The sequence below is a fragment of the Brachyistius frenatus genome, unplaced genomic scaffold (genome assembly GCF_029030835.1).
Source record: "Brachyistius frenatus isolate BFR_SWC_R1_liver_20210118 unplaced genomic scaffold, ASM2903083v1 Contig_46, whole genome shotgun sequence".
In the NCBI taxonomy this organism is placed as follows: Eukaryota; Metazoa; Chordata; class Actinopteri; family Embiotocidae; genus Brachyistius; species Brachyistius frenatus.
In genome coordinates this window covers 661,457-684,929 of record NW_027210645.1, presented here as the reverse complement: position 1 = coordinate 684,929, position 23,473 = coordinate 661,457, and the positions used below count along the sequence as shown (strand labels likewise).

At 42.0% G+C, this 23,473-nt stretch overlaps 1 protein-coding gene across 1 annotated transcript in view; it reads right to left on the bottom strand.

Annotated features, from left to right (window-relative positions):
* Window positions 1-8,722, bottom strand: part of col22a1 (collagen, type XXII, alpha 1) — a 60,739-nt gene extending 52,017 nt beyond the window's left edge. Inside the window, exons 1-3 of the mRNA XM_069703376.1 lie at window positions 8,617-8,722; window positions 7,971-8,537; window positions 3,946-4,026 (exon numbers count right to left, since the gene is read on the bottom strand). Coding sequence (XP_069559477.1) covers window positions 3,946-4,026; window positions 7,971-8,537; window positions 8,617-8,707 — 739 coding nt within the window. The 5' untranslated portion in view covers window positions 8,708-8,722. The remainder of the gene's footprint in view (window positions 1-3,945; window positions 4,027-7,970; window positions 8,538-8,616) is intronic.
* Between the last annotated feature and the right edge of the window lie 14,751 nt (window positions 8,723-23,473).

The following is a 23,473-nucleotide window of genomic DNA, read 5'->3' as shown; positions in this document are numbered from 1 at the left end:
GAGTGTATTTATGGACAGGTCCACAATAACTCATATAATTTTCCAGTGGAACAACATTTAGATTTTGGATCTGACAAAGAAAGACAAAAAAAAACACAGCTCCGGAGGATTTACTTCAATCCCAGTGCCTAAGCAAACATCTGCAGTTCTCAGTGATTTATCAAAAAGTTTCTTCTAATTTGTTTTTGTGGCTGAGAGGAAAAGCAAAACCACGTAATTTGCGCCGGCCCTGTAACGAGGATGTGATAATGTGTCTCGACAGTGCGAAGTGCTGCTGTCGTCTGTGATCATGAACACACAGTCTTCCACTGTGTCCTGTCTAATCACTGCTGATTGGATGGTCTTTACCTAACTTGGATCAAAAAGTATCTTTAACGTGTAGGAACATGACATCAAACTTAATGCTTCCTCTTGCGTGGTGGAAATAAGTAGTTAGACTGTATGTGAATAATGTATGATCAGTATAAGGCCTTGTTATAGATAGAAACATCTGATAATATAATACATAGGGAAACGACCATTTTGCTAAGTGCCAAGTGCATTCCATTCACAAAAGAAAAAGATGGTTCAGGACTTAAGTTTGGCTAATTATCTCATTATATCTCATAAAAGTTTGACTAATTAAGCAGGAATTAAAACGCCAGTACATCCGATGGGACATCACAAGAAAGAACAGTTAATAGCTGAACCGTCATACTTCATTTTCCACAGTGTAAACAAATAAAGGCTGTACAATGAGGCCCCTATTACAGCCCATAGTTCAACTGTCAGTGTCCATGGCAACATCATGATTCTTGTTTCTGGTAAAACTTTACATCTGTAAAGTGATGAATACACTGACATATATATATATATATATATATATATACTTAGTCTCCCGGTCTGAAGAATTGAAGAATTAAGCCAGTGTGGAAAGTGCCTTAAAGTGCAATACCACTGAGTTTTAAAAAAAATCCTCTAAATTTTTTTTAATTATATTCACTCCTGCTTATGTTGTTCTGTTGGTGTGTCAGAAAATAATTCCATCATTAATAAATCCTTTGAAATTCTTTGAAAAGTGAAATCCCACGTATGTTTATCGTCAAGCTCACATTCATCACATTAGATCAGGGAGCACTACGGTCCCTGTCCTTTCAAGGTTAGCGATGACTGATAATCCCCTCAACCTTTTCTTATAATTACGAGATCTTGATCTTTGAATTGCGAAATCTTTTCTTGTAATTATGAAATCTTATCTTGTAATTAGAAAATACACTTTTACTGAAGTGAAAGATGTAAAAAAAGTATTTTGACCATTGATTGAAACAATCACATGAGCTCAGCATGGCTGCATCATTACTATATATGAAGCAGCAGTCTAGAAGAGGATGTCTGGGTTTCAGTCAGGCGCTCAGGAAGATACAGAACCAATATGACACATCAAATATCTGCCAGTGTGTCATCCGTCACTGATATGATAGTGCTTTCCTCACATCTACAGCCAGAACAACAGGCTATGAAACTTGTACAGACATTTCATTTCCTTTCCAAAATGTTGTTTTTTTGTTGTTGTTTTTTTCATTTTTCGACTCAGTGGTTACCACGGTAGCATTATAGCAGAGTTCTTGGTTTTGAATTCACTTTCCAGCTGGGGTCTTTCTGTGTAGAGTACACATGTTATGTCTAAGTGGGTTTCCTCCATCGGCTCTGGTTTCCTCCCAGAGTCCAAAGACACAGCTTCGCTGAGCTGGAGACTCTAAACGGACCGTAGGAGCGATGTGTTTGTTTGTCCACGTGTGGACCTGTTTGACGAGCTTCCTGTCTCTTGCCCTATGTGTGCTGCAGTGTAGGCTCCACCGCCATTATGACGCCGACCATAGATTATGCAAAATAGATCAATGCAAGGGTGTTCAATCGTTCAGCTATTGGTTATTTTAAATATATACAGCATTATTTTTCTCTTTTAAAAGGTTCTAAAATGTTTTAAATGCAGACCAATAAAACTGTTATTTTAGTGGCCTATGATGGTTTTATTAAGAAGAACACAGTCTTAGAGGCCAAACAGACTACTTGAACCACTTTGTATACAACTAGAAAATAGCAAATAAATACTGGCACAAAAGAGTCTAACAAGAACACGTGTTACTGCAGTAATTTGCCCTCAAAAACACGTATCAGTTGACCAAATGATCAGTTTCCACTGTGCCAGCCAAGCGTGTTCACAGTCAACATTTCTGAAACATAGCTCATTGCGCTGACATCGCTTTCTACTTGAACTTGAACAAAGCAGGAGTCCAAACAGTCCTGCTACTGCATCTGCTTTTTCTCTTAGTGAGATGGATGTGGGTGGAAGACACAGACAGGAACTCAGATCCCCCAAAAGACACTCTTGTAACAACATCCGACCTTTCTGGATAAACGCTATTCAAGATTTCTGAGGAAAAAAAACAACCTCTAACACAGCAGCTTGGAATGTATGAACTAAAAACATAAAATGATGGAGGACTAGTAATTCTCCTCACTTGGTAAAAGACTTCTTTAATTGCCAATCTTGAAAATAACAGCTGCATTTAAGGGTTTGATATGTAACTTTTATACACTAAAATATACAAAACAACCAAACCTATGTTATATATCATACAGACTACTAACTACAACGGGTCGGCTCACACTGGCTCCTGAAAGCAGACGAACTACTGGTAATGGCTTTTAACACCCAAAGGCACATTTCTAACTCTCTTAGCCTCGCCTGCAACATCGCAAATAAGCAACATTTCAAAAGAGGAATAACCAAATGTAAGACAGGCCGAACTACGGCTTGACATCGTTCAAAAATGTTCGATACTGTTACTGATACCTTGTCTTTAATACTGGTACTTTTTGTGATACCAATTTTATCAAATCCATTGTAAGAGAAAGAAAACGACATTAGCTCTCATGTATTTTAGAGGGGGAGAGTGCAACCCTGAGCCTGTGCTATTTCAGTATGTCATCAAACTCAGCCTTTTCTTATTGTTTTTAGTGAGATACTCAAGTGGAAGCAATTACATGCTGTGTAGTTAAAAGACCCCATTAATGTTTCTGGTTTGATTGCAAGTTGTACCTACTAAATGAAATAATGACATATTTGGAAATTGGCTTTTTTGCTTAAAGTTACCAGACAAGACGACACCAATGTCATGTGTAGTTGTGCGGTAAATATGATGCTCTCAGCAGCAGACTGTTAGCTTAGCTTAGTGTAAAGAATGGAGGCAGGGGTTAACATATAGCTTGGCTACATCCAAAGGTTAAGATGTTTAAAGAAAAACAAGATCTCACTTCTTAGTGACTTTTAGCAGAACTTGTGTGCACCGAGCCCTGTTTGCAGTCTTTATGCTAAGATAGGCTGACTGGCTGCTGGCAGCAGCTTCATATTACTGTGGAGGCATCCAGCTCTTAGCAAGATAGTGAAAGAAAGTATTTCCCAAACATTTTCTTTTTACTATAAATGATGACAACTTTTCATTATGCTGCTGCAGGGATTGCTCATACAAGATTAAATAGTCTAGCCCACGTATTGAAGTTTTATGGAAATGGATGGAAGCTAACAGCTCCCCCGAAACACAGAAACTTGATTTTCAAATTGGTTTGATATAAAGCGACAGCATTTTGTTTTTGCAAATATATTGAGTTTTTATGATGGCAGCCTAAAATAAGACAGAAAATTAGTGTGTCAGAAAAGCCAAAAATAAAACCAATTCATTTTCAGATGAGCTGGAAAGAGAGAAAGTATGAGTCAAAACTGTCTAAATCTTTGCACATAAGAAATAATCTTTTTGTCTCCCTTTGTGTGAAAAAAAAAAAAACAAGTTAAATATGTAGTGTGGATGTAGGAAATGTTTTGAAAGAAAAGAGAGCTGACTTTGTGGTTGACAAGTATTGCCAGCACTACGTGTTGCCATGAGGAAAGCAGCAGTTTGCACATACCAGGAACCTCTTCAAGACCATAACTGGTGCTGTCGGGCTTAAAGCGATCAGGTTGAACCTTCATGTTGGGACACAGGACATCTGAGGAGAAAGACAATCGTTGGGTTAGACACGCTGTAAGGCTAAAAGTAATGCTCTTATTGGAGCACAGGGGCAGAGAAATGTTCAAACACTTCCTGAAATCTTATCGTGTGTTATTGTTTTATTTGAAGAAGCAGTCAGTCAGAAACTTTACAAGGAATTTAGATGAAAAAGTGGCGGATTGTTTTAGGAAGCGGTGATCTCACTGGAACACAGTCTGATATGTGATCTGACGAGCAGACGAATTGCCCTCCATCCCTTCTGTCTGAAGTCTGGGGCACTGAAGTGTGCTGATGGGTGAGTGAGGGCTGAGGTGGATCTACAATCACGACCAGACGGGGGAATATCCACACACCCGAGAAGCAGTCAGAGTTTTATATTTCCACACACGTGTATTTCAGTGCTGGTGGTGACAGTGGGAAAGGCAACACCTTCAGGTTGAGTTTGTGTTGGCAGGAGGGCTGTTTTCTATTTCTGTCGAGATGCCAGCTTCGCTACCGATGAACGCAGAGAGGGATGCTGTTTGGTTTAATAGATGTGAATGTTGGCTTAATTTGAGTGACTTTTTTTTTTTTTTTTTTTTCAAAGGGTGCGTTCCAAAAAGAAAAATCTCACTTAGAGGTGTTTATGGTTCTCACAGCAGTAAAAATAGAAAAAGAAAACCTCCTGGAAACTGTTTGTAATGAAGTCTGGAGATTTTATGGAGAAATCAAGACTCTGGAAGTTTCTGGAATAAATGAATTATATTTCTACAGCAATGTCTCGTTGTCAACCAGTGAGTCTGGATTCCCCCAGTAAAGTAAAAACAACATTATTGTTCTGCTGCAATATCAGTCTCTTGGTTGATCACTGGGTCCAAATCATTTCTTCCAGGCTCCCATAGCTCAACAACCACTACATGGTATGCTTTATATGTTTGTGCAGACATTCACGGTTGCTAGAGGATGAATCCTAGCGACTCTGGGGATCCTCCGACTCTTTCAACGTCACCATTGCATTCTAATGGGCAGAAAACTCAGGTTCATTTTGAAGTTTTTAAACAATTGGCATTGACCACCAATTGTAGTGTCGCTGTGTGCTGAAATTATACCACTGCCCCCATTGTTGAAACTAATTCGACGTCAACACACTCAGCCGCTCTGATTGGTTGCTGACTGGTACGGTCGACAGAGTGGCTGAATCTGACAAATCTTAATGCCAACAGGGTTTACAGACGGTAATCATAGCTAAGACTAAAGCTGTGAGCAGTAGGTGGCGAGAGGTGAACTGTTGGAAGGATTAACATGAAGTCTCTGCTTCATTGTAAATACTTAATTCCATCAAGCACCATATTCAGTGGCACTAAAGTAGCCCCCAAAGTAATTCATGCTCATTAGCATGCTAACACTCTAAACAAAAATAGTGAATGCTGTGAGCACAATAAACCAAACTCATTATATTCAGGTTGGGCAAAAACCTGAAACCTGAAACTATCTGAATGACAAAATATCAGAAGGGACAAGTGATAATGTTTTCTTTCACATTTGGGTGAACTGACCCTTTAAAACTGCGCACGTTTCAGATGAGAAGAAACTCTACTGACAGAATAAATTCTCCACTATTTGCCCAAATTAAATCCCACTTCAGTCATTATATATGTGGACTCGTCGATAAAAATCACCTTTACAATATGACCGTACACTCACCCACCCCACTCACGACCCCGTCAGCAGTTTGTAAACAATCTGTACAGAAGAACTTCTCATTAAGACTTTTATTAGCCCAACAATTTGTCGGCATCCTGACTGTCAGTCCTGAATGTTATCTGTGACTGAAAATATCCCAGTGAGACACTGCAGCTTGCCTCACGGATCAAATATTTGGCAAAGATCTCCTGTGAAACACTGCAATTTTCTGAAAATCACAGCTGTAAGAAAAAAAAAAAAAAACATCACATCAGAGAGGCTTTTAACTTTTGCGTCGTTGATTGTGAGGACGGCTCTGTTGACATGGCTTGTTTTTCTGCTCCATGCATAGCCCAGAGCATGCCTAATGAGAAAAATCAAAGGCGCTAATTTAACTGTCAGCATTTGTATACTTTTTCATCACTCCACATGCGGCGGAGCTATCTCCATTTCTCATGCTTTATTTCTAATTTCAGTCGTATACTTTGCTCTTGTTTGCGTCTGCTTTGGGTTTGTTTAGCAGTCAAAACTGAAGCAGTTGTCTTTCTTCTGTCTAAAAGTCTTTTTTTAAAGTGATAATGGAAGATCTCGGAAAGAATACTTGGTTTTATATTGTTTATAAGGCCAGCGAGTCTACCAAAAACAAATTACCATTCTGTGAATGAATGGAAATGCGTCAGTCTTTTAAAGAAGGTGTTGTTGCCCGGTCCTGAGACGTAGCATGCTAGATATCCGAGCTACTCCCTGCACTTGTGGCCCTTAAGCTATAATTTAGGGATCCGGCTGCGAGTTAAATGGAAAGAAACGTAAAACCTGCCTTTGGAAGTGAATGTCTCAGACAGGTTCAAAGTTATCAGCAGAGGCTTGAGCGTTACTACAAGCAATATATTTTGCCAGCGCAGATTGGTAAACTTTTAATTGTCGCTCGGATGTGCAGGTGCTGGTTCTCGGTCACGCAGGTCGTGTGAGGTCAAGTGTGGGATCTTATGAGTTTGTATTCAGAGGCGAGGCCACACATGCTCTAATGAATCAGCGCAGTGTCCATTTTTAAACCTATAGATTAAAAGGTGAAAACATTCGACATGGGCATTTGAGCGGCTGCGCTGGACCCACTTGAAACATTAGAGCTGTAATTTTCTGGGTGAAAATAACTCGCATCACTCAGTGAGCCAGTTGTGCTGACCACTGATATACTTGGAGGCTCAGTCATGGCGATTTTAGAGATTACAGACAGAGGACTTTGGAGCTTTTTTCTTTCATTGTAAATTTAGCCTTTGGTTTGTTCAAGCCTACAAACTTGTATTGCTTTAACGCTTCATAATATACATCATTATTGGTTGCCAGACTGAAAGTCTATGGAGCCAAGGAGCAAGGTCAGAGATCAGTGACTTTAAAATGAATCTCTGAGCTGCCTCTAAAGCACAAGTGGTGTGTAACTTGTGCGAAGTGATTTGGTTTAAAAAAAAAAAGAATTTAGGCATTGTAGTCTGAATCATCACTTTCCTCAGAAATCTCTTCTTTTGCCTTGTCAAACTTGACAACTAAAAGCCACGTTAACATTGAGAGTTTGTTCATCTTTAAGCAAACCATGTAATCATGTCATTCCCATTTTTGCATTATTGTTTGTGGCTAAGGCTCATGGCATCCTTTTCTTTCCTGTCTGGCTAATTTTAGGCAGGAATTTCAAGCGCTGGAGTGCAAAGCATCCATCTTCTCCATGAAAACACTCTGACAACCCCCTCTACACTTCTCCGAACCGACAAGGCAAAGCTGTTAAATGTTTTATTTTCAAGCCTAGTTTAGCTAATCTATTTGGCTATGTTAACTACTTTCTAAGCCTGCGTGTGCCTGTGTTGAAAGATGTTCTCAGCACACCAGTGGAAAAACCATCGAGGTTAGCATAAGACCGTCTTTCCAGTGCTAAACACCTCTGCACCAAAGCAGCAGTCAAAAAGGCAGCTCCACCACAGATATGTCTTGGTTAGGAAACCGCCATTTACGAGCCAATTTTTTTGCAGCAGCAGCCCCCTCACGCTTCATAAGTGATCAAAGACAGCCAGGATAGCACAGTGAACATGTGCAGCTCTTTGTGGTTGGGGTGGGGTTTTTGCGGGTGGGGTCTTTTCCTCCGCAATAGTGGCTAAAGGTTAAAATAAGCGTCTAAATGGATGAAGTGCACGTTGAGGGTGAGGCAGGCTCTTTAAAGTGAAACTTGAAAGAGAAGCCATGCGGCGTGCAGTGTGAATGATGTGTTGGCAATGAACCCGATCGCTGACTTACTCTCGCAGAGCCGCCTCCTCAGCCGGCCCCTGATCTTGTCAATGGCGTTAAAGTCGGTCACATGGAAGACGTGGGCATTCTTTGGCTCGGCCGCGATCTCCTCCAGCTCCTCCTTCAGAGCCTCGCCGATGCCAACGGCAAACATCCTGATGCCAGCTTTGGCAGCCGCCTTCGAGGGCTCCAGAACGTAATCCTGGCTTCGGCCATCTGTGAGAAGGATGGCCACCCTCTGAATGCCTCTGGCGATCGGCCTCGCTCCGCTGCGCTCCGTGAAGATGTTGGTGGTGGTGTAGCTGATAGCATCCCCGGTCATTGTATTTCCACCCAGGTAGCGTATGTTACGGGCGGCTCGCTTCACGTCCTCCAGGGTCTGGTGTCGGCCCAGGTTGAACTCCGTGGTGGGTCGGTCACTGTAGCGCACCACGGCTACTCTCGTCTTGTCAGGTGAAACGTCGAAAGACTCCACCAGGTTGGCCACCCATTGCCTGATTTTCTCAAAGTTCTCCTTCCCCACACTGGATGAGGTATCCAGGATAAATGCCAAGTCATAGTGGACATTTTTACACCCTGCAGTAGGCAGATACAGTCAGTTTAAGTCACATACAGTCAATAAAAGCTCTACGACTACTGATTATAATGGTCTTACCTGCCCTCTGTGCTTCTACTCCCTCTCTGGAAAAAGTCAAGACCAGGATGACAAAGACCAGGGTGATCCTAAATCCCACTCGTAATTCCATCTCGGCTTCGGCTTGTGTCTGTTTTGTTTAGTTTATTACCACCATCAAACTGTCCAGTCTGCGGAAAAGTCAGCGGAAAACATCAACAATTCACCACTGCAGTTACCTTGCTTTGTAAATGTACAACCTGGAATATAAAGCTGTCCCTCACACCTTTTTTTTTTTTTTTATCAATGAAAGACAAACATAATTTTCAACTAGCTACCTCCAATACAGAAACCAAAGCAGATGAAACACGTCCTGTAGTGCAGAGAGATTGCTGTGAAACGCAGGCTTCTCACAAAGGCTCCTGCCACATCTTGTCTTTGACAGGGGCCTGGTGCAAAGCTGATTTTAAATTGCATTTGGCACTTTATATTTATAAAGAAACTTGGTCTCCAACATAGAAAAATAATTCTCTATCTCATCCCCACTATTGTCTAGTGTCTCTATTGTCCTCTCTTTGGTATGGAAGCTGGCAGGAAATGTTCTCCATTCTCAGGATGTGATAATTGAAACCTAAGATTGAAATACACATTTCTCTACAGCAGCGAGTGAAGGCTTCATCCAGAGAAATCTGGACTCACCAAAGACTGTTGGAACTTGCTGCCAAACTATTTTTTTTCTGCCGCCTCTTCCCACAAGACAGTAAAAGAATAACATCAGGAGTGTGCAGTTTTCACTGCCTGATTTCTTTACTGTGATTTCTTTAAAGTTCACTCAGGTATTTCTAGATATTTGCAGCTGCTGGAGTGAAATTTACACAAGTTTGATCGTATTGCAAAGGACCAATCAGTCAGTCTCTGTTTAGCCCTGGTGGCGCTGACAGGATCCTGTCATATAAACACAAAATTATTCCTGCACTTGTTGTACAATATAGGCTGAGCAGCCTGCTATTAGGACCGATGTGTGACTGACCGTAGCCATAACATGGGCTTGTCCTGACTGGAAGAGCATCTCATTGTGGGGGGTCGCCGGGGGAGGATGAGGAAAGTCTGAGTTATGCACAACTTGAAAAGCAATCATACATCAGGAACTGAAAAGTTCTTCACCATCCTTCACCACCGCTCAGTGCGCTCTGATATTTCTACCAAATTATGCTGTTAATGTATTTGTTTTCCACAAGTGAGAGGCATTGAAATCTGCAGGCCGGATTTGAGTATGTGCTTCATTTTGGGTAATTCATTTACTCTTGTTAAGAATAATGTGAGAGGGTCAAAACCACTTGCGTATCTCTTAGTTAGGGTAGCTTAGCAAGGTCCAAGGTAAATTGAGTATCTGAAGCCTACTAATTAACGCATTTAATCATGTCTAATTCGTACAAAATATAAGCGTAGTGCAATGGCTCAAGGCCTTCAGAAACACAGCTAGGCTCTGAAGCCATTTTGCTGTGATGGACAGGTTTTTCAACTTCCACCTTCATCAAAGTCCTTGAAAAAGTAATGACTTTAGTTTCACAAACCTCATAAAATTTGGACCAAAACTTTTAAAAAGAGTAGAAGAGCCATGTGACTTGGTAATCAATCATTTAAATCAATTACATTATCCCTCAACAGGAAGTCCAGCTGGAGAAGGACTCTGTTGAGCGTGCTTAATGGACTTAATGGAAAGGATGCTGTAATACACCCGTCAGTCCACTAGATTTATGTGATGTACGTAACGTTAATTATGTAAAGTGACTTATTTGTACTCAAACGGAGATCTTCTCCTAAACCTAACCACGTGGCTTTCAGTGCCTTCAGCCAGGCGAGACACGTCATCCTCTAGTGGACTGATGGGTGTATTACAGGCTTTAGCGTCATACTGAATTGTTTCAGCACATGGCCTAAGTTAGCATCTTTCATAAAGGAGTCAATAGAGTCCCAACACAGTGTCCAGGATGTCTTTAATACATCCATAAAACCACAATTTGTCTTCTTTTTTTTTTTCACTTTTACATGAACAAGAGATCACATATATAAGTGAGCTTAAGTGTAATGAGTAAATAAATGATGGTGGGTAGATCACCCCCCCTCCCCCCCCCACACACACACCCTCCTACCCCCATTTCCAGCCATTAAAATAAGATCAGCTAAGCTGTCCAGGCTGTATGCTTGTATTCAACAAACATACACTGTTGGTGACAGTTTCTATCTAACACTATCTAAAGTGTTACCCAATTTATCAAACTAAATCTTGAATAGACGTTTTTTAGTGGATAATGAATAGAAATGAAGAAGTAATGAATGTAATTACAGTAAATATATGGATGTCTCATTTAGAAATACAAAGTAATTTGAGCAGGAAGTGACTCCAGGAAATGTTGTGGATATGTTTAAGAACAGCAGCCTGTTGATTGTGGTTTAGCCTGAGTGGGTTGTGAAATAGAGAGTGCATTATTTACCGTGGGTAAAGCAAAGTGCTTTGGTTTCCAGGCACTATTTTCCTTATCTGATTCTCCACTGGGCTATTTCTGCTACTTGCATTCACTGTTGCTATTAATGAGCAGAGTAGGCACGCTAGTTGACGTGCTCTAATTGCCCCCATTAGTGTGCATTTAAAATCAGAGAAATTCAGCCCAGCAAGACTTTGATGAATAAAAAAAGAAATATCTCAGCCTTCCTATAAAAGCAACTGAACAAGATTTGGATTCATGCTCCTAATCCTCTTTACCCAACTTTGTACAAGTCTAACATATTCCAATTTGTCTCCCTTTCATCACTGATTACATTTAAACACACCGTATGGCTCTTCCAGTGCTGCGTTGAATAAATCTGCAGCTTTACGATACAGTATCAGCTGTAAAGCTGAAAACGAGCTGGTTCGCCTCTTTCAACATCTGAATCTGAAGCCAGACACCTCACAAAGTGCAGGTCTGCATCATCAGGCCTGTTTCCACTTCCTCTCTCAATGGTAGACCTGGGACTGCAACATACAGTAGATGTCTATAACAGAAGCAGCGCGTTTATCATTCCCAAAATGGAAAAAACAGAGGGGTTTTTATTTTCCATTTGCAACCCAAGAAGAAGAAGAAGAAGAAAAAAAAAGAGGAGGTGTTGTTTGTTGATAGTGTCTGAGCAACATGAATACAACAGTAACAAACAAACAAAAAACAATTCAGAAGAACTAAAGAATAAATAAGCACTGATTTTTAGAAGAAAACAGCAGTAACACGTGGATGATTGTTTTTTCTCACCTGTCCTGTCACTCAGTCAGTATTACTGGAGGTGTCTTTCTCTCTCTGCCTCCAGCTCTCACACCCTGAATCAGCAGCGGGGCAGCATCATTATCAGGTGATAATAATCCCAAAACGTCTCCCCTGAAGGCACCCAGAAATCAAGATGAGGTTATTATATAATCCAGGGTGACAATCCAGTGTACAGTGTTTTTAAAAAGTGAGCTGAGGTGAGCTCCAGCACCCTGGTGGATGGTTGGAGGGAGTGGGAGGGAGCAGCCGAAGGGGAAAGTGTAGGGTTTCACTGGGGGACGAGGTGGCTTTCTGCTGCTCTTGACTTGGGTTGTGCACACATAAAAACAGGCTGCGAGGCGCAGCCAATTATAGACTCAACTTTCTGGATATTTTTGTCCACCTCCCTACACCCCCTCCTGTCCCCACCCTCTCCTCCGTGAAGTCGTGTGGTACCCTCAAGAAGAAAAAGGCACAGCTTTTTTGGCAACCTCCTCAACTGTCCGGCCTTTGCCTCTGCGATAGCCACAGCGGAGCCGCCCTGAGGCTGGTGGTGGGCCGGGCCACGTTGGCTTCAAGCAGCCGCACACTTATGGAAAGGGCTGTATTTAAGTTTGGGAAATGATTACAGAACACTCGTGCTCACAGCTTTGGGTTGAATATCTGTCCTTGCACTGACTTACAGTAAAAGCTCTGTGATCTATGTTACTCCTGTGGTGCTGTTTTGACAAGTTTAAGTTCCTGTCAGACCGTACATCTTTCACTTTTTCAGAATACATTTTCATATATATACATATATTTCCATGTACTCCTTATTTTTCCCGCCGCGGTTTGTCATATAGCAGTCCCTCCAAGACTCACGCATGTCGAGGAAAAAAAATGTATCTATGACTTAATTTATGACTATCTAATAAAGAGTCATGTAATTGCTTCCTGCTGCATATCACAGGGACATTGTAGTTATCATCTTTTTTTTTAAATTATTGTACAAAAAATTCATGAAAGTCTGTGACTGCAGCAAAGAAAACAACAGCTACATCTCTGTCAAAATAAGAGCTTTAGATGCTGTTTAATGATTATCAAGTCAACACACACTGTACTTTATGCACAAAAACAAAGTGCATTCTCTTACAACTTAAAGTGTCTATGAAACAAATTTAACATCCAGCATTCCTCATTTTGATAAAACCGCATTTCCCACAACGCCCATCATGCCGTTTTTTTTTTATTAGCAAGTTTGTTTTACTGATGAGGAGAGGGAGCAGACCCACACTGATTTTAAATGAGGAGTTATTTTTGTTAATAAAGCGAGTTTTGTTTGGAAAGACTACTTTCAAAGTATTACTCTGCTGTTATAGTTTCAGCTTTTGTTGCGGAAAAATCGCAGGAATTTTGAAAATTGCAAGTATCCTAAATAGTGCCTGAATTTGCCATAATTATTTCTTGGAGGTAATAATATGTTTCCTATTCTATTTCTTTGGTCTTTTTTTTTTTCTTGTATCGAGACATTTTACTGTTTCCTTTTTGTGGTATCCAAAGTTCCTCAGAGATGGTGAAAGATGTATTTGATCTTTTATTTACAACAAGCACACAAACACACACACACACACACACACACACACACACACACACACACACACACACACACACACACACACACACACACACACACACACACACACACACACACACACACACACACACACACACACACACACACACACACACACGCACGCACGCACGCACGCACGCACACACACACATGCAACATGCAACGTTTTTTACTCCCCGTACCAGCTTCCTTGTGAACCTGTAGCTCTACATTTGTTCTGATTTGATTTAGACGCCTACAGGATGAGTGGGATTCACATTTGGGTGCACGGTGATGTCCTTATCATGTGTGGTCATGGAGAGGAAGCTGCAGTGAAACACAGCTGCCCCGTCTCAGTCCCCATCTGCTCAGACGTTCTGTTTCTCCCGTTCATCACACGGCTCTCGGTTGAACTTTCCCTTTTTTTAAAGTGCTCCTCCAGCTGTCCCCCACATGCTGCTGCTGGACTCGGAAACACACCCGAATCATGTGCGGAGCTCTCGAGGCCTCCAAAACGCTCTGAAACACAGTGTCAATATTTGAATGTCACGGACAACAAACAAGCTGGCCATTACACACAGGCCTATTTACGGTGCCTTTGTAGCCAAGGAACGTGTGCGCGGGACAGGCTATGTTTAGGCTCCGTGTGGAGCCGAAGGGAAGTGGGCTGATGATTCGGGGCAGATGCACGTTATGAGCGATGGTGTCAGTCTGAGGAAGCGTCTGTCGCCGTGGTTGAGTGGGCTAAAGAGGTAGCCGGTGCGTTGGGTGAATGAGAGGCTGCGAGCACCGTGTAGTGGCGGAGAAAGCCATCTGTCATCTGCCTGACAGCCAGCTTTCAACCTCCCACATCACAGGCGGTGACTGTCCTTCCAAAATCAAATGTGTTAAATATTATATTAATGTGTAAATTAGTGGTGAAGCAGAACACTTTTTGGGAAATAACCATATTTTACCACCTAAACACAGTAATTACCTCGTCCATTTCATTTGTATGATTATTATTAAAAAAAAAAAAAAGACAAAGACATTTTTGAATAGTCTCTCCTGCCCTCTGGGGCTGGGTATCGTTCAAAAATGTTCGATACTTCTACTGGTACTAATACCTTGAAAGTCACAGTACACATTGCAGTATAAATCTTTATATTTATGTTCTTTTTTGGGGGAGAGTATGACCCAGGTTATTTTCTCTTGCTACAATTTACAGAAGTCCCTTGAATGCCTCATATGCAAGCTATTGGCAGACACTATAATTTACGAATATTTCCGAAACATCCCACATGTCGTTTATCGGTAGATGTTTCCTCAACTGCTCCACACAGACAAGCATCCGGTCCTCAGTTACTACAGCGCACACGACTCAGACAGGTTTGTAGCCAAACATTTGTTTGAAAAGAGTGAAATAAGGCATTTTTAGTGTGAGACTAAGTTACCGATGTTAAAACTGATGGATTCTATCTGTGTGGGTGGTTTGTCCAGGGACAGCTGTGGAGCTGTGTTTGGTAAACCCTTTAGCTCAATAACGCTGATTAGATTTACTCCTGCTTAAACACATCAAAAGATATACATTTGAAACAAAACTGTGGGTGTTAGTGACGAGCAGAGGCAACAGCATATGGTACCGAATCACAGGACATTTTTTAATACCACAGAGTGTTGAAGCAACTCGGTCAGTGCCATAAAAGAAGTTTGACACTCAGCCCCACTGAACCTCCCTCCTACACTGTCATTTATCATGGCCTGTACTTAACCACAGCAAACTTAGTAAGACTAATGTGTTTAGTAAGATTGGGGATCAGTTGAGCGGGTTGCCCACTAATTGAAAAGTTGGCGGTTTTATCCTCTGCTCCTCCTGTTCGCATACTGATGTGTCTTTGGGCAAGGCACTGAACTCTGAATTGCTCCTGAAGGCAAGTGAGCACCTTGTCACATTAGTGTGTGAATGGGAAATGGTGTTAAGCCCTTTGACACCGCTAAGGTGATAAAACACAATATAACCATTTACCATTTTTCCATAACACCATTTGGAAATGGGGAAACCCATTGACCATCAGTCTGATAAGATTTTGGTTCTGGGGGCAACAGATAATATTTTATTCTCCACGCGGATTGTTTATCTGCATTAAGCAACCGAAGCCCGCTCAAGCTGGATCGTATATTTGTTTGACATAACAGTAATGTCCTCTTTATAACTTGAAGGCTCCACCCCGGTCTTGTGCCTTGAATGTGCTGTTCAATTTAAAAAAAAGATTTCATTGATTCATTTTTTTGCCCTGGTATTGAGAAATTAGAGTTTAGGGGGAATTTATACCAATTAACCAAAATGTTGGTATTGGGACAACTCTACTCCTGAAGTAGATTTCAGTGGATGTTTTGGCCGTGGTGGTGTTTCCTTCATTTAGCAAAGATAGATTAAAGAATGAACCATACGATGTATCCTGACAGCAGATGGTGACATCGTCAGTTCCTCTTTTAGGCTGAGTTATATATCACTAATGTTACCTGTCTGGCTAATAGCCAAAGGCCACATTAAGCACTTCCAGTGTGGAAGAGGACCATCGAGCAAAAACAACAAAAACACGGCTGGCATTCAGAAACTCCTGCTCCTACTTAGAGGTCATCTTTTAATAAGAAAAGCAGAAATACTCTGAATAAATTCCTGCAGGAAGAGAAAGTGACATTTTCAATGTTACAGTGTATGATTCATAGATAAAGGAGAAAACTAGTCATTGATTAATTGTACTGTACATACTGTATCATCTTCATTATTAAACACAGTTTTAAACTGATGGAAAGGAGCTCTTTTTTTCATGACCGCCATTTAAAATGACTAGGTAAACATCAAACACTCCTCTAAACTTCTGCTCACAGTCCACATGATTTTTCTCCCTTTAAAAAATATCTGTGTTGTTTCATTATCTTGGATCAACTGCAGTAGTCTCGGGGCTCTTGTGATGTGCCAGGAGCTTCGGTCTGTGCCATGGCTGCTTCTCCTAATTGAATCAGTGCACACTGTGATCCAGGGAATAGCTTTTGGAAATGGGACAGTCCAGAACTTAGAGCAACCTGGCGTCCGCTTTTATTAAGAAAAAGTGTTCTGTTAAATTTTTTAAAAATGTTTTTTTCTATTTTGGGAGCACAAGAGAAACTGTGCCCAGCCATTGAGGCTTTGAGCCATCAATATGTTGTTGAAATACACCGCAGAGATTTCATGGTGTCATTTCTAGAGTTGGCTTTAGTTGCTGATGTTGTCATTAGAAGTTTCTTTTGCATATTTGAGCTCATGAAAAGCAATAACTTTGAAAAGCAGTTTATGATGGTACAGCTTCAGAAAGCATGATCAGATTACTACGCTGAGATTCACCTGCTGAGGAAAATTATAAAGGTTGTTTTGTCTCCTTTTTTTGCAAGAATAAAAGAACGTTTTAAGAGCAACATTTTCAAGTCTAACAACAAAACTATGAGAACAATAACAAATTAATTGTTAAATGTATTCTCAGTTCATAAGTTTTACTTACAAACTTGATTTTTCAGTGCTAGAAATTTTCTCTCGAAACTGTCTTTCATGTTTGCATTAAAAAGATCCAAAACTACCTTCATAGAAAATGTTTTGGTTCATTTATGTCTGTTTTGTAGATTATAAATCAGCCTCCAAACTGGAATGCAGGTCTATTTCAGAGGGACTGCGCTGTTAACGCTTTGTGATCAAGGGTTTTTTCCTCTTCGGTCTGCAGGTGGAAGCACTTGTCTGAACACAATCGAGCGCGTGTTCACTGCTTCCTCCTTTGGCCGACTGTCGGTTCAGAGTGCACCATGCAGACTGCTGTCCGCCATCTTCTTGACGGCCCTTCGCGGTACCTCCTTTCTCCCAGGAGACCGCGGGTGCAGCGGGCTCTTTGTTTCCTTTTCCAGCGTGCGGCCGACCTCTCCGAATCCTCTGCCCTTTGCCTTGAACAACTTGGGCCAGCTTGCCTTCATCTGCAGATAATCCCCCGGTTGACGTGTTTGAATTGCACTGATCCTCTTCGAGGCACTGCTCTCTGGTCAGCCTCAGTCGCCTCCTCCCCGTCTCGTGCGGCAGGGTGCCGGGGCTGCTGCACGCCCGTGGGGACTGAGCTTTAATTCGGGGTGACAGTGAAGGAGGGGCAGGTTTGCTGTGCAGAGCTGCCGGGGTACCTCGACACACCACGGCGTCCAGATGCCTGTCTCCATTCTGCTCCATGGGGTTGGAGCGGGTCAGCTGGGGCCTGGAGGATCTGTTTTGGGATTTAAATGACTCAGTGGAAGCTGAAGGACACGCTGCCGCTTTAACCAGCCTCTGCTTCACGCAGGACTTCACCTTCCTTGTTCGGGGCTCACTCAGCGCCCCATCCAGCTTACAGGAGGCAGGTTCTTGCTGGATAAACTTGAGTTTCTGCCTCTGAGCCTCACTCACCTCCTCCGGCAGGTCCAGCCCCAGCGGGGTGAGCTTCAGGGGGCGCCTCGCCGATTGATTCTCAGCCAGCCTCTCTGAGTCAGGCTTGGGTGACTTCAGCACCAACGAGTCCAACTGTGCCGTGCCCTCCTGGGTCGGCGAGGAGGCTGTAAATCGAGCCACTGCCTCCTTCCCATGTGTGGCTGACAGATGGAGGCCAGGTGCTTTTGAATTGCGGCCATTTTTAGCTGCCAGTCGGAGGTTTTGACCGTTGAGTTGCAACATGTTATTTTTAACTTGGATGGTCAACATGTCTTCTTGCTGCTGAGGGTCCTGAACAAAGAAGACATCAGTCATATAGCTGAAATGACTACTTTCATCATCCAATAAACAGAGACAGGTTTCAACTCAACACTCCAATGTAGTAACAAGCAATACTATCAGGAAGTTGAATAATGTCCTCCACTTTCTAACTAAGACACGTTCTATGAAAGGGTCAACCCTTACGCTGATTATGGTCTCTGTTAATGAAAACAAATCACTCGACAAGCCATTAATCAGGATGAGTTTAGTCATAGAAAATCCCCTTAGTTGCTTTATCTTTTTAAAGCTCTTACAGCTCATCAGTAGAACCTTTTAAAGGAATCCTTCTGTAGAATATTTACAGCTGCTGACCTGAAGGTCTCTCAGAAACTGAGAAACTCTGGTTTAACAAACTTACGTAACAGCTTTTTTTTTTGTTAAATAGTGAGCCATTGATAAAGAATCCTACAATTGTATTTTAATTGAAATCTTCTTAAATTGGTCTTCACATATAAAAAAGCTGTAATTTCAGTGACTTTAAATAATTTAATTTAATCAACTTTATTTATTTTATTGTTTTGTTTTACCCTTTGTACCTTTTTTTTTTTTAGGAAAAGTGCTGTATAAATATGGGATTTTATTATCATAAGTTGCAGTAAGCTTTGGCTGCAGTCAGAAATGTATATGAGGTCATTACTAAATGGTTCTTTCCCTGTGATAATCTTTGAGTCGTGACATGTAGATGCTCATAAGTTGTTAAACGATATATTTTTCAACCAGATGCTTTGCAACTCCTTTGTAGAACAGCGGTTCTCAAGCTGGAGGTCAGGACCCCTACCCAGGGCCACAAGACGACTCTAATGGGTCGAGATATTAATATTCAGAAAAACTCTGACACGCTCAGAGAAATTGTTTTATTAGATTTATTTTTCATCTTTCCTGTTTTGAAATATTTTAGTTTGAACTCTAAAATAATTAAATCAAATATCAGCCTTTGATTAAAATGCTCTGAACAGAAGCTGCAATATTTATTTTTATATCAAATAACCCACCAATTATTTTCTTAATTAAGTATTTACTAGTTTAGTCCATTAAATGAAAGGGGAAAAAAATGGTAATCATGGTTATCAGAGGTTGCAGTGATGTCGGCGGTTTCTTTGTTTTGTCCCACTAACGGTCTAAAACTACGAGACATGTAATTTACTGTCATATATGATTTTTTTTTTTTTTAAATCTAACTCAAGAGAACATAAAAAATAGCTGCTTATCAAAATATAATCTTCATCAGAAGCAAAGGGGAGATTTTTCTGACTTCCCAGGAGACCAAACAGTTGTTCCTAATGAACGACATTACTGTAATTACTACTGTAGACTGTAGTCATTAGTTATAAATGAAGCCTTTTCAGAAGGTGGTACCGTGACTTCTCTAAGACAGCTGGTGTGTTCAGATTGTCCACTTTATTTCCCGCTGTTTCGTGGACGAGTAGACAGTTCGAACACAGCAGGAGACTACTGCTACATGTCCAGATGCACTTTAACCTCCTCTAATGGTGACAGATGAGAATCTACCACAGCATACTCACCGGTTTGGCGAACAGCTCTTGCTTGAATTTTTGTTGATTCCTATCGAGCCGCGAAGAGGAACGCTGGTGTTGTTTTCCTTGTTGTTGTTTGGTTTGTGCCACCTGGCCAAAGGCACTGACACTATAGCTCCATTGGGTCTTAGCAGTGTCATTAGGCAGATTAGGGTCACAGTGATCTCTAATGATCTCCTGCTTAGTGCTGGACACACTCACGGTAGGGCCTTGTTAACTACAGTTGGATTTCATTACCCTCTCCAGTCGGATTTCATACTAATATAAAAGGAGTGGCGCCCATGCTGTTCAAATGATAATGATGTATTTAATTGGCCACTAGATGGTGCCAGAGACCTCCTTTGCATATTAGCATCGACAGTGGAGTTTTGTGACCTCATATTCTTTTCCTGTAAAAGCACGGCCAGCTGTCAGTGAGCTGCAGGAAAGGGAGCACAGCAGAGCCTTGTGATGAATCTGTTTGTTTTATCCTCAAATATTTATACACAGTATCTAAAGCTGGTTTTGCAAAAGTACAGTTATGTACAATTTCCACTTCCTTCTTCACGTGTCACATTAAACTTACAAGCTGCTTTTAGGAGCCTTACATGTTTAGATTCTAATCCATCACACAGTACCACCAAGGAAGCGTCTGATTGGTCCTACGTTCCCTCTGCAGCAAGACATTGAACCCAAACATTCAGCCGGAGTCATAAAGAACGATCATCAGCGACAAGAGAACGAGAACCTCTGCAACAGATGGTCTGGTCTCCACATCATAGAGTCAATCTGAATTAAACAGCTCTGACTAACAATGAATTTATGACAGAACCAAGCGGTAGCCAAGTTTGTGAACGGCCGTTATGAAGCCTCGAGTTCAGATTCCACCCGGCGCCATCTTGCCAGTTCGGAGCGGTTTGGAGCCGGTAGTGACCATATTTGGACGAGCTGGAGGGGATCTGACTCGATCTGATTGGAAACCCAATGATACGACATCCCGCCTACAGATAGCTGTAACCTGACTGCCCCACAGGCCTGTCAATCAAACAGACACGTTCCCCAAAGACGCGTGACTTTGCAGAGCAAAACCAAAATAACTTGTGGAAAAAATTGACTGTCTACGTATTTCATGAAACAAGTTGAATAGAAGTCTATGGAGCCGGAGGCTTTTCAGATCCAACCTCTAGTGTCACTCGTTGGTATTGCAGCTAAAGTTACTTCCGCTTCGGCCTCATTTTTCCGACCCAGAAACCGATATCTACTTTATTTACAGTCAGGGACTGAAGTGACTGACATCACTCAAATCAGTGAATCAAATCAGTTTGCCCACAGCTCTTAGACAGTACAGTATTAAGGGGTATGAGGTGGTTAATGCCATTTGTTTGCTCCCAGTACTGAATGGAAACCATCCCTTGTGACATCAAAGATTGGGTTGTGGCCAAAAATACAACATTTTGAGGATTTCAACTTATATGAGGGGCAATCAAAATATTCCAAGACTGTTCCTGTTGCACGAGAACAGAGGGCAGCACAGGGACGTGAACAGAGCAGGGGGAGGCTGAGTTACACGTTTTTGTGAGCATTTGCAATTTCACCCGGGACTTTTGCAGAGAGCGCATGTCAGATCTTATGTCAAACTCAGGAAATCGCCAATGAAGACCCTTGAAATGGTTCAGAAGCCTGTGGCAATGTAGCAATGAGCCAGTCGAGGTATTTCAAGTGACATTTGTGTGTCAAGTGGGGCAGAACATCACTGTCCAAGTCTGAAAAAGGCACGTCAGCTCAGGAGGGTTTTCTTCAACAGCTGCTGAGTTGTGCATTGTGAATTCATTCCCCAGTTTCAGACTGTCAACAAGAAGTTCTACTCTGATGTTATGACGCGTCTGATGGAAAACACTGAACTGTGGCACGATGGCACTACTCTCCAGATTTAGCTCCCTGGGACTTTGGGACTTTGACACAAAATGTTTTGCATGCTCTCAGCTCATCCTTCTGGTCTGAGTTTAAATCGCAAATGCGCATGTACCAGTCGTCAGAAAAACATGTGTAGCGCAGGTTTTGACGTTGATCACGTGATGTAACTTGGAGTGCTTACTTAAGAAGGTTTTAGTTCCCCCGTTCTCCATGTACATCACCGTGCTGTGTTATGTTCATCTATAAAATACAATAACTTTATAGCCTTTTATAGTCATTTAAACAGCGGATGTTCCCGATGTATTCGGGTAAAGGCTTTTATAGCTTATCGACTTCACTTAGAGATTTAAACAAGCCACAAAAAGTTAATATGAAGGAAAAGCAGAAGTGTTACAGAGGGATTTGTAACCTTCAAACCAACTGAATAGAGGATGAAGGTGCATAATCAGAGCGATGTCCTTAATATTATCTACATTCACTGGAGTTTACTTTGATCAAATTCTCTTCCAAGCTGCAGTGCTGGTAATAGTTTTTCATTCTAAATATCCTCAGACAGGCAAGATAAGACAATGATGTTGTGTGTGTGTTGCCTGCAGGATTATCCGCTGATCATAATCACCCTCTGACAGCGGCTTGTTTTAAATGTGAGCTCCGCCGCTCCGACGTCAGCCTCATTTATTGTATTTAGAGGCAGACTGTCGCAGAGTTTTGCCGGGATGGATGGGACTGGTGTTAGTGTGCAGTTTGTGCTTCAGACAGTAGATCCATGTTTCATCAGGCAGACAAACTCAATCATCGTTGAAAATCTCCTCTACTGCACACACACACATGCACACACACACACACACATGCACACACACACACACACACACACACACACACACACACACACACACACACACACACACACACACACACACACACACACACACATGCACACACACACACACACACACACACACACACGCACGCACACACACACACACACACACACACACACACACACACACACACACACACACACACACACACACACACACACACACACACACACACACACACACACACACACACACACACACACACACACACACACACAGACATAGACCCGCACACCCCCACACACACACACACACACACACACACACACACACACACACACACACACACACACACACACACACACACACACACCCTTCACACACACACACACACACACACACACACACACACACACACACACACACACACACACACACACACACACACACACGCACGCACGCACACACACACACACACACACACACACACACACACACACACACTGTCCCTAAAAAAAGCACGTCAGCACCTGCATTTTGCAAGGCTTCATCATATCATTGGTACGGTGTGAGACGGTCCCCCTGCAACACCACTTGGCTCTGCTTGCATGATCATTTGAGATGTAAAATTACAGGCTTATCGCCAAGAGAAGGCCTTGCCGCCCCTCTGCCACTGTTCTTATTGTGTCGCCGTCTGCGTTGCCTGACGTTCGTGGCTGACAGTATAATTACCGCGGTGTGGGAAGGGATAAAAATGGATGTTGTGTGCTCCCCCCACTCTCCCACCTACTGAACATCCAGCTGCACTGCACGGGCCGCTCGGACGGAAGGACAAGACGACTGCATGGCAGGGATCCTTTTATCAGGCAAATGCGCCAACACTTACAAGCTGTTCTGCAAAGTCAATGTCACTCGACTTACTTTCAGACCAAATGTTACAATTACAAGAGTTTAAAAACAATTAAATGAATTCACAATTTGTGTGAATTGTTTCAAATATTTTG